Source organism: Rhagoletis zephyria, unplaced genomic scaffold (genome assembly GCF_001687245.7).
Source record: "Rhagoletis zephyria isolate East Lansing unplaced genomic scaffold, Rhagoletis_zephyria_1.1 Rzeph_scaffold_05618, whole genome shotgun sequence".
In the NCBI taxonomy this organism is placed as follows: Eukaryota; Metazoa; Arthropoda; class Insecta; order Diptera; family Tephritidae; genus Rhagoletis; species Rhagoletis zephyria.
The window spans coordinates 20,633-33,728 of record NW_016162701.1 but is presented as its reverse complement, the minus strand read 5'-3'; the positions used below and the strand labels follow the sequence as shown (position 1 = coordinate 33,728).

Sequence of the window (13,096 nt, the reverse complement as noted above, 5' to 3'; positions counted from 1 at the left end):
TTTGCTTTTTCGTATTTATTCTAATATAGCAGTATTTATTAAATTATTTAACATTAAAATTCGTCAGCAATTTACATATAAAATATTTATTTATTTAGATTTTTAATTCTTATAAGAACTTTTATAAATGCACATGTACATACATCTGTATATGCATACATACATGTACGTACGTAAAAAGTGTACGTATGTATGTATGTACTAAATTGATGTGTATTTTAAATGTGACATATTTGTATACGCGTATAAATATTCTTTTATAAAACTTATAAAATATTTACATACATACATAGGGTGCGTTCAGAAATGCATCAAGCCAAAGCATCAGTCTCTTAATATAAAAGCAAATACTCGCATAGTTACAAAAAATAAAACAAATAACTTTGCCTGAAAAGTAAAAATCGTTGGTTTGTTCCTGCAATTGTCTTCAATACATACAAACTTAAAATTATATACCCTCACATATACATATTTAAGCCGAAAGCACATTTTTAATTTTCAATGGTAAAATTAAACGTAGACCTAATATAAGTATATTTTTATAATTTTCTAAAGTAACTGATATGTGTGCAATATGTTTGGTTGTTGCTGTACACTTGAAATCGCTAAGTTTAAATATTCTTAAAGGAAAATGTATATCATGTAATTTGTATGAATAGTATGTATACGCTAATATGATACTTAGAAATTAAATTGACTTAACAAACTAAACGTTTTCAAAAATTCTTGTACTTACATGCGCGATACACGTACTTACACACATACGGTGGCGAAAATATAAATAGGGACATTGATTTTAAAAAGTTTTGGATATTTTTCTTTTATTTATAAGCGTTTATTATTCAGTTATAAAAGTATATGCTCGGATTTCAAACTTTGTAAAAAAAATTATGAAAAGTCGACATATTCAACAAAATTGCAAAAAAAATTTCAAAATTTTAATATAATTTTTAGAAAAAATGTTTTGTATGCCGTTTTATAGCGTAATAAAGTTTAAGTTTCAATTGGCTACAATTTTTTTAATTGTGTTGTTAGGCTGTTTCCCTAAAAAATATGTATTTTTTTTTATATGGAGCAACAATGAGCAACACCTTAACAATAAAAAATTTGCTCAAAATCCATTGTAAGTCCTAGTTACTTTAAACTTGCACTTTATTGTACTAAAATTGAATGGGCTAAAAATTACATACTCAAAATGTTGCTAAGAAATTTAATTAAAAGCGTGGAGTTTTGATGAATTTTTTTTCAAATTTTTTAATTTTTGTAAAAAGCTTGCAACTCGGACGTCCATGATTTTTAATAGATAACCAGCCATAATTTTATAATAATAATAAAAATTAAATAAACAAAGGTAAAATACCGAAAATGTCGCGTAACTATTTATTTTTCCGCCACTGTATATTTCTCTTAGTCTAGTTTTTTGGTTGACTCTTCGAAATTACTATCCTAACCCTTGGAGAGCTGCAATAAAAATTGTTTCGATTAAGTGTGGAGTGCTTTTACCAGTTTCTTTTCGGATACTTAGCACAAATCGACTTTGCTAAGTCTGATCATTAGGGGGACTTTACATGGACTAAGAATGGTGTATGCTGATTATACATACCTCTTAAAATAATTCAATCGTCTTTAACTAGTTCATACTCATGTTATATTTTTTAAATACATACAGTGTTCTTATATATGTATAAAATCTATTCTTATAAAGGTACAATTAAAACTTAACTACACTAGAGTTTTCAACAATCTCATGTCTGTTTATAATGTCTATTTTTTATAACTAAGTATGTTCTATTTCGTACTAAAAATTTATCCTCAGCACTATGTTTTCATAATTAAATTAGAATATAGAAATGGCAGAAATGAGGAGCTGAAATACGAGATAACCTCAAACAACTCATTCATCGTTCTTTCAACCATCCTTCTTCTCTATTCCCATCGCTCAGCAGTTCATGTAGTTGGGCGCCTCCGTTGCAGCTGCTTCGCCTGCTACACACTCTTTTGTCTCCCCCTTTGCCGTCTCACACTCTTTGGTAGGCTCCAAATTAGGTCCAATATTTTGATAAACCTCTGCCTGTACTTCAATGCTACCAACCTGTGGCACTGCCACCTGCTTGGGCTTGAAGGAGCTGCAAGTGGGCGAAGCTTTCGTTAGCTTGCCATAGATAATATTTGGGCGTTCATTGATTTTGATCGGTTGCAATGTAACGCCATTTTGGTATTGATGACCGTTGCTGTTGTTGCTGGTAGCGCTGCCAGCTCCATCATGTTCCTTCGCTTCCATTATTGTGTTTAGGTAATTATTGGGCTGTGAAGTTGATAGATTTTGGCTGGTATATACGGGTATGTTTGACGGAAACATCTGGTAATGTTCGCTTCCGGTAGGACTGGTGGGTATGTTTAGCCTTTGATGTGATGACTTCGGTGAGGGAAATACCAGTTGTTGACGCTCCTCGCCCGGTGTTGAGTTAGGTGTTAGCACCGGACGTGGTGGTGGCGGTACGAGATAGTTTTCCATTAGCGCAGCGGGCGAACCAAGTCGACAGCCGAAGCGCCGCTCTTCGTGATCGGAGTGTGTGCCTGAGTCGCCTAGCGAGGTGCCGCTGCAATTGCTGCCAGTGCTGAGGCGGCCCGATGACGAGGAGGACGCTACACTCTGCAAGCTGAGCGAGCTAATGGGACGCTGTGAAGACTTGAAGCTTGAACTTGTTGTGATGGATGACTTAGTTTCATCGAGCGCGCTGTCGGCGCAAGAGCTTTTATCCGGCAGATGTGTTGTGGATTTGTGGCGTGAAAAAAGCTTTTTGATTTTCTCGAATGGTGTTTCGCGCTTTAACTGCGAACGCAGATTTTCCTGTATGCGCTCGTATTCCTTACGCAGCTGATCTATTTGTTCCTGTTTTTCACGAAAGCTTTGCTGCACATCGTTGCGATGCTTCCATTTCTCAACCAGCATCTCCACATCGCGTATGCTGAGTACATTGTTCTTGAAGTCATGCATTATCTCTGCAAGCTCATCATCGGCATTGGAACGCGTTGTTACGTTCGATGCGTCCGAAGCCGTACGTTTCAAGGTGCCGTATGTGGGGTTTGGTCCGGGACGCGAGGATGAGCTCAACGAACGACTCAAGCTGAGTCGGTTCTGTGGCAGCAATTCGTCTTCAACTGGTCGATTAGAGGGTTGAAAGAGATAGTTGCCATCATCAGCCTCTGTGCTGTTGGCCACTGTGGGCATTTGAGTAGCAACCAGTTTTTGGGGAATTGGTATATTGGATGGTTGCAGCACATAATCATTACCTGCGGTAGTGCCGCTGCAGTTCTCCAACAATTGCGAGCATTCATGACTAAACTTGTCTGTCTGGTACGGCGAATCGGTGACATCAACAGACTTGTTTTGCTCCTTCGATTGGTAATATGGTGGCTCGCTGATGCGCAGCTCATTCGTAGTCATTTCCGGTGTGGTTACGACCTTCTCGAAATTCTTACAAACATCTGCAGAAGAGCCTTGCAAGTTTTCGTCCTCCGTTTCGACGCTAATGTAATTCAAGTTCGATACAGCTAACGTCTCTGTTTTCGGTTTGGTGTCTGGTGTGTTTTCACGTTCCGAACCGCTTGACATTTCCATGTACTCTGCAGATTAGGGCTTCCTTTGGCTCCGTTGGTATCGGTTTTTGAGGTTTGGGTTGCTTCACTTTCGGAGACGCTGGCGTTGATTTGACCGCCTCAATAACGACCTTGCAGTTACTCTGCTGGTTGAGATTGTGATTGTTGTTGCCGACTTTACCATTTAACTGATTTATATTGTTATTTACGCTGGTGCTACTAATACCCTTAAAGTAGTGATACATTGTTGTTAGCTCATGGAACTCAGAGAAGCTAACTATATTCGTCGCCAGCTTGTGATGGCCCTCCTGTTCAGCCAATTCGGCTGGTGTTTTACCAATGCAATTGCGTATACCGCATGCCGTATCGCCGCCAGGACACTCCATGAGCTGAATGCACAAACGGTTGAGACCCCAACGCGCGGCGAAATGCAATAGAGTGGGATATTCCTCGGGACTCGATTCGCGTATAGTTAAGAAGTGGTGCTGCTTCTCATAGGGACCGTTGAGTAAATGAAAATTGGGCGGCATATTTTTCTGGAAGCACTGCAATAAATGCAAATCGAGCGCATCGCGTTCAGCTGGTCCAATACCCAACGAGTGGCACATAAATTCAATGGGTGAGTCTTCAGTACGTAACAATTGCTCGAGTTCGCGCATCGGCTTTCACATTTGATGGGGCGCGCACCAAGACTCTTTTCGTTCTTTTCGATGCGTATTTCAACCATGGTGGAGATTTCCATGCAGGACTCTGGGGGGAGTGAACAAGAAATAAAAAAAAAAACACATACGGCAATTTAATATAACGTTTTACAAAGAGATTTTAATAGAAAAAATACATTATTTCTATTTATTAATTAGTTAATTTTTCACCCACCTGGTATGGAGAACTGCACAGTGAATGGATTGCGACACTTGAAATTTCTTATTTCAATTAGCTCCCCAGATTTCTCTACCATTATCTTGATTGTATCGTCCTTTTCCAGTGGTTCCGCTAGCATGGCAACAACTTTATTTTGCCCGATCTTCACTTTCTTCGGCAGTATGGTAAAACCCTCCGAGCAGCTAGAGAAACTACGCGAAATACCGCTGTGATCATGACACGGCGGTCGTTGGCATAGTGCACGTCCCAAAATATCTGTGGCTATGCCGAGTATATTGCTAATCTGTGCTTGATCGTTGTCGCGTATGGTACAGCGACGCCATTTGTAATAGCTTGGTAACGCTAAAAGTAGATTGAAAGAGGAGAATAATTTGAGATGCATTTTTATACATAATATTCTTGAATAAATGCCATTAGAAATGTTGAACTCTCGTTTAGGAATAAGATTTTTTGCTAGTCCGAAACCAAGCCTAAGAAAACTATTGCACATAGGAAAGCATATATTATATAGCTCGGTCCATCTAAAGAAAAATTTGTCTCAGGTAATTAGTATACTCTGCACATCACCGATAATTTTGTGGACAAAAAATCATTAACTATATTTATTTATCGCACGTTAGCTCAGCGGCTCAAATTTTAATGGCCGACTCGAAGCAGCAGGCTCGCGCTCTTGCAAGTGTGTGCGCTTCGCAGTTACTCAAAATATATTTACAATGTTACATAATCACACTCCGCAAAGGAATAAGTCGTACCTGTTTTTTGTATCTCCTTGACCTTTTCCTCGGTAATATCCAGTAGAATACCCAGCACTTTCTCCACGCGTACAATGGCCGTCAACTGTGAGAGTAAAAATGAGTGCGAAAGTGCCAATAGCGCCGGACAAAGTATGACAATTTGCAAAGCTGTATTTTGGTACTTGTTTGCGATCTCCTCGCTGAAAGGACCATCTTCGATTTTGATATGCAAAAAACTATAACAAATAATGAGAAAAATGCATATTATTTTTTAAAATTCAGCATCATACTACGTATCGTTACGTTATTATAGAAAAGTCCTATCTCACATCATCGCTGAAATAAAAAAAGTAACTAACTAAAAATCCGAAATCCACTTTTGGATTGATTATGATACATTTCATCGAATTTTAAGTCCTCAAATCTTTTATGCAATACAAATTTTTGGTTAGTTATGGTTTTTTGTGCATTTCAGCGACGATGTGACATAGGGCCTTTCTATATTAAAGTAGAACTAATTTTTGTTTTATTAACCGCCTTATAATCTGTTACGAAACGAATGTTCGTTCCGTCTGCCAGAAGTTTCGTTCGTGTGTTGTTGGTACTGTGTAAGTAAGTCGAAATCAACTGGCGACACTACAGCTAATTACAATTAAAATGCTTTAAAAGCTAGCCAAGTTATGTATGTATGTAATTCTACTAGGAATGTATTTTATTTAGGTTACGAAAATCCCGGTATTCTTGGCAAATAATCCCTGAATTTTCGGGATTTGTAATTTGCACTGATGGCAATAATAGAAACCCCTTTTCTTGACCAGTATTGGCTATATTTCTTTTTTTTTATTTGATAATTAATACTTTTTTATAAATGTCTAGCTCTATATACATATAAACCCGTGCGATAATAAATTTTATACCCAAAAATCAAGATATTCGCGAAGCCATGGTCCAAATATAGCAAGATTGCCTTTTTATATTTTCACTCTGACGTGTGTAATTCTATACTGATTTAAAAAATCAGTGAAATTTGCTTAGAAAAGAAGTATGGGTATCAAATTAAAGAGGAAATTCCGAAGAATTTAAGCAGATTAAATTTCTTGGTGAATAATGGCTGGTAAATATTGAAAATGTCCTTTTAAAATTTTATCCTTGAAATTTCGCAATACATATTTGTTTTTGAAAAAATTATATGTTAAGGACTTATATAAACTCTATAAAATCCTCGAATTTCGATCTTCTAACTTTATCAGCTTAAAAAATTATCTATTCGTCCGTGTGAATCTTAAAAATTTGGATTTTTTTTGAATTTTAAAGAGATTTTCTCTTCTATTCGGTACCCATATTTTTATTCTACATTGCATTGACTGTTTTAAATAATTTTTCAAATTACAAAGTCCTTTAAAATAAATCCTGACGTCAGAGAGGAAAATAAAAACGCCACTTTAAATAAAAAGTAGGTTTCAAACCCATTTATTTATTTTATGGTAGAAGAGATAGAAGCAATTTTTTCAATTTAAGGGTCTAATCACGGGATCCTGGAATTGTGATAATGACATCCCGAAAATCCGGGGATCGTAAAAAGCGAAAAAATTTAAAATCCCTAAATTCGACCCAGTTTAAAATTGAGACGACTGCAACGTAACTGTCGTAAGAAAATACGAAGATGAAGGATAGAATTACAAAATATCATGCAGAGACGATATCGTCTGCAGACGAATCGTTCGTTCGATCTATCGTTCGAGATAGGCAATAAGGCTGTTAAAAAATCAAGTTTAATAATTATTTTTTGAGTTAATTTATTGCATTTAAAAAAAGTCGTTATTTTTGGAGTTTGATTTTTATTTGAAAAATAATCCTTATTTTTTTTAGTTTTATTTTTGGCTTGAAAAATAATACTGGATCACAAATTTTAATTTAGTTTTTGTTCTCCAGACGCCACTATCCAATTTGTATGTAGAATCGTCCGCTGATTCCAAAAACCGAGTTAATATTTTGTTCTATGGATACGTTTTCGAGATATTTTCAATTGCCGTTCTTCAGCTTAAAACAAAAGGTGGTTCCACTTAGTCACTTATAAATATCTCGTGAACCAATTTAACAAACTGAAAATGGAAGCTTTGCTCGGAATGAATATGCTTTTTAATCAGACACTGTTCATTGGGATAGCTTTAGAAAAATATATTGGAAATAAATTTAAGAAAATTTAAATTTAATGGAAACCTTATTTAGAAATACGCTGGAATGAATAGTACATATCTTGAGCGTATATGTAGCTACTGTGTATACATACAAAAAAAAAGTGCTGATTAAAATTTACAAAATGAAAATTTGTATTACATACATAGAAGTGTGGTAACCCTGATCAAAAATATTTTTTGACCAAAGTCCTCACCAATACCTTTAATTTGATATCCATATTGCGATGTTTTAGATAAATGGGTGTGCAATCGAAAATAGGTGGCAACCTAACACTAATAATCTAAAGGATAATATTGCGAAATATGCGATTCAAAATAGGTGGCAACCCTCTTACAAATATCTCTGAATGGAGGATTTTTTAATACACCTTCCATTTGATACCCATGTTATGATGTTTTAACTAATTTTGAATAGTTGGTGCAACCTTATACGAATCCTCTCGGAAATCATACCTATTTAGATAAGCTTAAAATGCAAAACATTATCTGTATACAAAAATTTCATCAAACTAGTTAGAGCCGTTTCCGAGAACCTTATGGATATATAAAGGTATTTATGTACAAGAATTGCTCGTTTAATGTAGCAGGATATTAATGGGAAAGGTAATGCTAACGGTAATGGTAATCGTAATTGTATTTGTATTCCCATTCGTATTCGCATTTGGTTTCGTATTCGTATGCCTTTCCTTATACATCTTCGTTGTCTTATTCGTAGTCTTGTTCAACTTCTGTCAGGGCAAAATTTCGATCAGATCAACTGTGCCGTTAATCCGGTTCAACGTTACCGTCTGTCTATGATTTTAGTCGTAGACCTAGCATTAGTCCTTATTAACCTTAATGATATTTGTTGGACGATTTTTTTAGTTCATCTCCGATCTTCAGGAAAAACACCAGAAGCTGCATAAATACATAATTTTACTTTCTTAGCAAAAAAATAGTTTTATTTTCTGCGTAAAAAAATAAAACTAAAACCAAAAATAACGATTATTTTTCGAACATAAAATAAAACTCAGCAAATAATAATTAAATGTAAGTTTTAAATAAAATTTATAACCGCTGCGGTCTCTGATTTTTTCAGTAAACTTCCAACTTACTTGAACGGTTTACGCCCACGCTGTTTTGTGATCTTATCAAAGTGATTCTTCAAGAAGTTGGCGCGTAATATGGCGCGCTCGCTATGCTTTGCTGTGATAATGAGTATGTCGTCCATATTGTAGGGACCCGAAGTGTTCGATGATGAGTTGCTTACTGTGCCGCAGTTATCTGCAAAGTGAAATGGAAATGGAAAGGAGCAGTTAATAGAGGCAAATGTACAATGCATGTAAAAATAAATATAATTTACAATATACAAATAAAATATCTACATATATACATATTTATGTTTGCATGTATACTATATGCACACAGGTACATATGTACATACCGACATATATCGTAAGGTAAAATATATGGGTGACCAATGTGTATGTATGTAAATACTTATAGTAATTTAAAGTTCGAAAAGTATGCGCTTGTTGCACAAGTGATTTTGGAACTCCTAGAGTGCATGCTGATAAATCACCCACACGTACACACACACGCACACACACACCCACAAGCAACTGCAGAGTGTTAATTTATGTGTGTGTTTACTTAGGATTTATTATTGGCGATTTATAGGCAGGCATTTGGTGTAAGAAATCGGTCGACCATTTGGACTTCTGCACTCTTTTTGTGCTATTTTGTGTTTTATGTGCATTTGTTTGCTGGTTGAGTGACAGCGGCAACATAACAAATACGTCATGAATTTGTTTGACAATTTGTGTAAAAGACGTTGAAAGCAGCGCGTACAGTTGCTGGGGCAGATAACGACGCTAAAGATAGTGCGTGTGTGCATTGACGTGCGTTTGCAGTTGTCAATTGGCTGTCAAAACCTGCAATAATGTGTTTGTTTTTTTTAGTTGGATGCGGAAGAAAATTTATTGTAACGGCACTACAGTGTTTGGACCTAAGATCTTAACTTCCTGTTGACCGAGTTCTCATGGAATTCGTTGCATGTTAGGCCACACGGCGATAATGGAGATTAGGGAGACAATTTATTAGCTATTGCAACACGCATACATACGTACCAAAGTTACACACACAAACACACATACATACATTTATATATGCATGCATGCTTAAGCAAAAGGATTATTTTTTTCGAAACCAAATGCATAGCACAAAAAATTGGTTTGTTTTAGTTGTGCAGAAACGTTTAAAAAAAGCCAACTCCTAGCAACAAATTGTAGGTGCTCTCAGCGCATTGTTGCTGTTATTAATTACTTTTGTTGTTGGCACACTTGCATTTTTAGTTGCTTACAACGCCACGTTTATTTTAAAATTTTCGTGCTTTTGTTTTGTTTATTTCATTGCGTCTCTCTGCCTTACAGGCAGCGCCCAATGTCTCTGTTACACCTCTTTCCTCTTGCAGTCTGCTATGAGTATGCATGCACCCGTGTAAGTAAAAAAAAAAAACCTCTTCTACCCACTGTTCTGTCATGGCGTGTCGTTGTGGCGTCATAATTTTTGAGACGTGTCTGCGCTGCCTGTGGATTGTATGGGGTTGTCCCCAAAAGAATTTTTCGCCTGTTGTCTCTGTGGCACACAACTAAAATATCTACTTATACTCAACTGTAAATACAAAGGCATTCTATGGGAACGCGTCATTCGGATTTGCTATTTTTATGCGCCTTTTTTTATGTGTTGGTGTCATAAAAATGTTATGCTGTTGCTTTTTATGTTAAGTAGGGGAATTGAAAGGATTAGTTGGTAGAATTGTGGACAGTTTTGAATAATATTTATGCATACGTACATATGTACATATGTATATTAATCTTGCATTAAATAATTTAAAACGAAATTTGTAAAACATTGGAATTTGCAATGCAGCGTGGCATGAAGTTGAAAAGTATTTTTTCTTCGTCTGATGATTTAAGAGAGGTCCTGCTTTAGAAGTTCAAAACTGAAAACTATACTTAATGTGCATGTATTTATGTACATATATATGTATGTACATTAGGGTGGTCCTAAATAAGTAATGCCAGAATTTTAATGCTCTCAGCCCCTAGTACTAGCCGTCATCGATTCTCCACATCTCTGCTCGATATGTTTGAGTTCCCGTCGCTTAAAGAAGAATTTTGCATGTGAAAGCAACAACAAAGTTAGCTAGCACGGCTAGACGATAGCCAGTTGGGTTGTACCTCATTGAGTTTGCTCGTTTCGCCACTCGCTAACTGTTGGCGAATCGATGAAATAATTGTGTATTATTACTGGAAGTCCCCTGAAGAAACCAGAATAATATTCATTTTCAACAATTTTATACCATTTCTACGAAAAGTTGCTCCCATATTTAACACATGGAATACTGCAAGCGCTTTGAGCGACCTCTAAATATTTTTTAATTGCAAATGCAAAATATTGGGATATATTTTTTAGGGGAAAAAAATCCTAGGGAGTGAAAGCATTTTTGGAGTCAACTGCGGAGTCAAAAGAAGATAAATAAAAAAGCTAATTTTTTCTGTTATTTGAATAAAGTAACATAATACTAACTCATTTCGATTCAAACACAAAAATAGTATCTATTTGAAAAAAAGTTCGACACATGATAAAAAGTTAAAAAATAAAATAAAATTGAGCTTGCAAATTGCCCTAAGCTTCCTCCAGCTTTTTCTCCAATTTGAAGCTGCCTCTGAGCGTTCAGCGTTCTTTTATGAAAAGCTTTTCATGGCAGAAAACTATGGTTTTGGTCAGACCAGTAATAAAGATAAATTTTTTGACAAATAAAATGTAAAGAAAACACGTTTTAATCCTTAAACTCAGAAATTTTAGAAATGCTCAAAACTGGAGTCTGTACCCTTGTGTCTCTCTCCTATTTTGAAAAGAAAAAGATTTCGTTCTGTGGTCGTCAATAGAAAAGAATATGGAAAGCTTTAAACATGTTCTTAAGCGGCCAGCTCAAAATAATCTATTTTTTTTTTATTTTTTACGGCATTTTAGCCAATGAAGGGGGGGACAGGTTTTTTCACTGCGCGCGTGCACACAAAAATATAGCATGCTTTAAAAAGCTCTTTCTGATGGATATGTTTTGGTAAGGACTGGTCTCTATGAAAACTACCGAACGCTTTAGAAAGCTCCCCAGTGGAATATGTTATGGTCGGGACTGGTCTCTATGAAAACTATTGAAAGCTTTAAAAAGCTTCGACTGCGGTTGATGTTTTGGTCATAATTGTTTTATATCAGTCACGATAAAACAATATACAGCGAAGAAGCTTTTAAAGCTAGCTTCTATAGATTTTATATGCATGGAGACGCACAAAGCAAATATCACTGATATTGAAATATTCTTAATCAATCCTCTTGGTCCCCTTCGCATGAAAATGCTATGTACGCCATTGATGTTTGCCTTAGGAGTAGTGCGGGAATTCTAGCAAGCTTTTTTTGAGGTAAAATTGGACCACTTATTGATCTTCATTGGTCGATACTTTGACCATAACTTGACAAAAGTAAATTTTGAGGCCTCACAAAAAAGTTCCAAAGTTGTCCGGTTCTGGTTGTATAAGCTGGACCATATACAACGCGGTGAAATTTAGGTCAGACAACTTCACACTGGAAGATTTTCAGGCGTTGGAGCCTTCGCAGCTCACTTAGAAGGCTTATAGCTTTGAACGACTAGAGGACTTTGAACGTCTGAAAAGCATGATATATCCGAATATATTTCCGGATATTTTATATATTTTTTTTGTTTTGATATTTACCTTTTATCCAATTTACCTAGATTCATTTTAGGTGTTCATCCATAAAAATTTTAGAACTAACTGACAATATAAATTTATTTCAGCCCTTAAATGTGTTTCAAGAAAATTTCGAGAGAAAGCTGCTTAGACTCCCATGCAAAATACATTTTAATAAATTGTCTATTAAATATTTATCCACAGTTTTGAGTTATTCATGTTACCCGCAAGCTGATGCGAAAATGGTTTTCTACAGCAGGTTTTATGCCTATCCAACCGGCGAAAATCATGAGTTTTTGCTTTTAACGAATTAAATTATTTTTTTTATTTTAGCCAACATATTTAAAAAATAACTTAGATACTTACACTAATTTACCTCATGGAAAAACTATAGGCGGTAAACTATGGTTTATCTTCTCACTTGATTTAATAATTAATTTGAAAGTATTAACACTAGAAGTGCTATTAAAAAAATAAACAATTATAATTTGATATGCAAATTTACCTTTACACTTTTTTGCGGTCGATGTTAAACATGTAGGATTTCGTTCAGCCATTGCAGCCACAGAAAAAACCCAGTTCATTTTTCACAAATCACATTAATAAAATTAAGACCCAAAGCTATGTTCAAGCATAATTTTGGGCGCATTTGAGTTTTTATGAATTTAACTCTGCTCATAATAAATAATGCACTAAGCACTTTTAATAACAAATGGAAAATCCTTTTGTTTAACTGAATTGCATATTACACATGCAGTTGTTTATTTTAGCAGCAGATATTCAAAAAAAATAAAAATAAAAATAAAAAATCACGCACCACAAACTATAAATTCAGACACGTTTTGGGCATTTAAATGAAATTAAATAAACACTTTTTAAGCGCCCAACATTATTACATATGTACATACATACATATATTTGTGTATGTATG

At 35.4% G+C, this 13,096-nt stretch overlaps 1 protein-coding gene across 1 annotated transcript in view; it reads right to left on the bottom strand.

Annotated features, from left to right (window-relative positions):
• Window positions 1–1,893: 1,893 nt before the first annotated feature.
• stumps (DBB domain-containing protein stumps) overlaps window positions 1,894–13,096 on the bottom strand; it is a 31,550-nt gene continuing 20,347 nt past the window's right edge. The window contains 6 exon segments of the mRNA XM_017627980.1: window positions 1,894–3,643; window positions 3,645–4,258; window positions 4,261–4,350; window positions 4,477–4,824; window positions 5,235–5,452; window positions 8,509–8,677. Coding sequence (XP_017483469.1) covers window positions 1,940–3,643; window positions 3,645–4,258; window positions 4,261–4,350; window positions 4,477–4,824; window positions 5,235–5,452; window positions 8,509–8,677 — 3,143 coding nt within the window. The 3' untranslated portion in view covers window positions 1,894–1,939.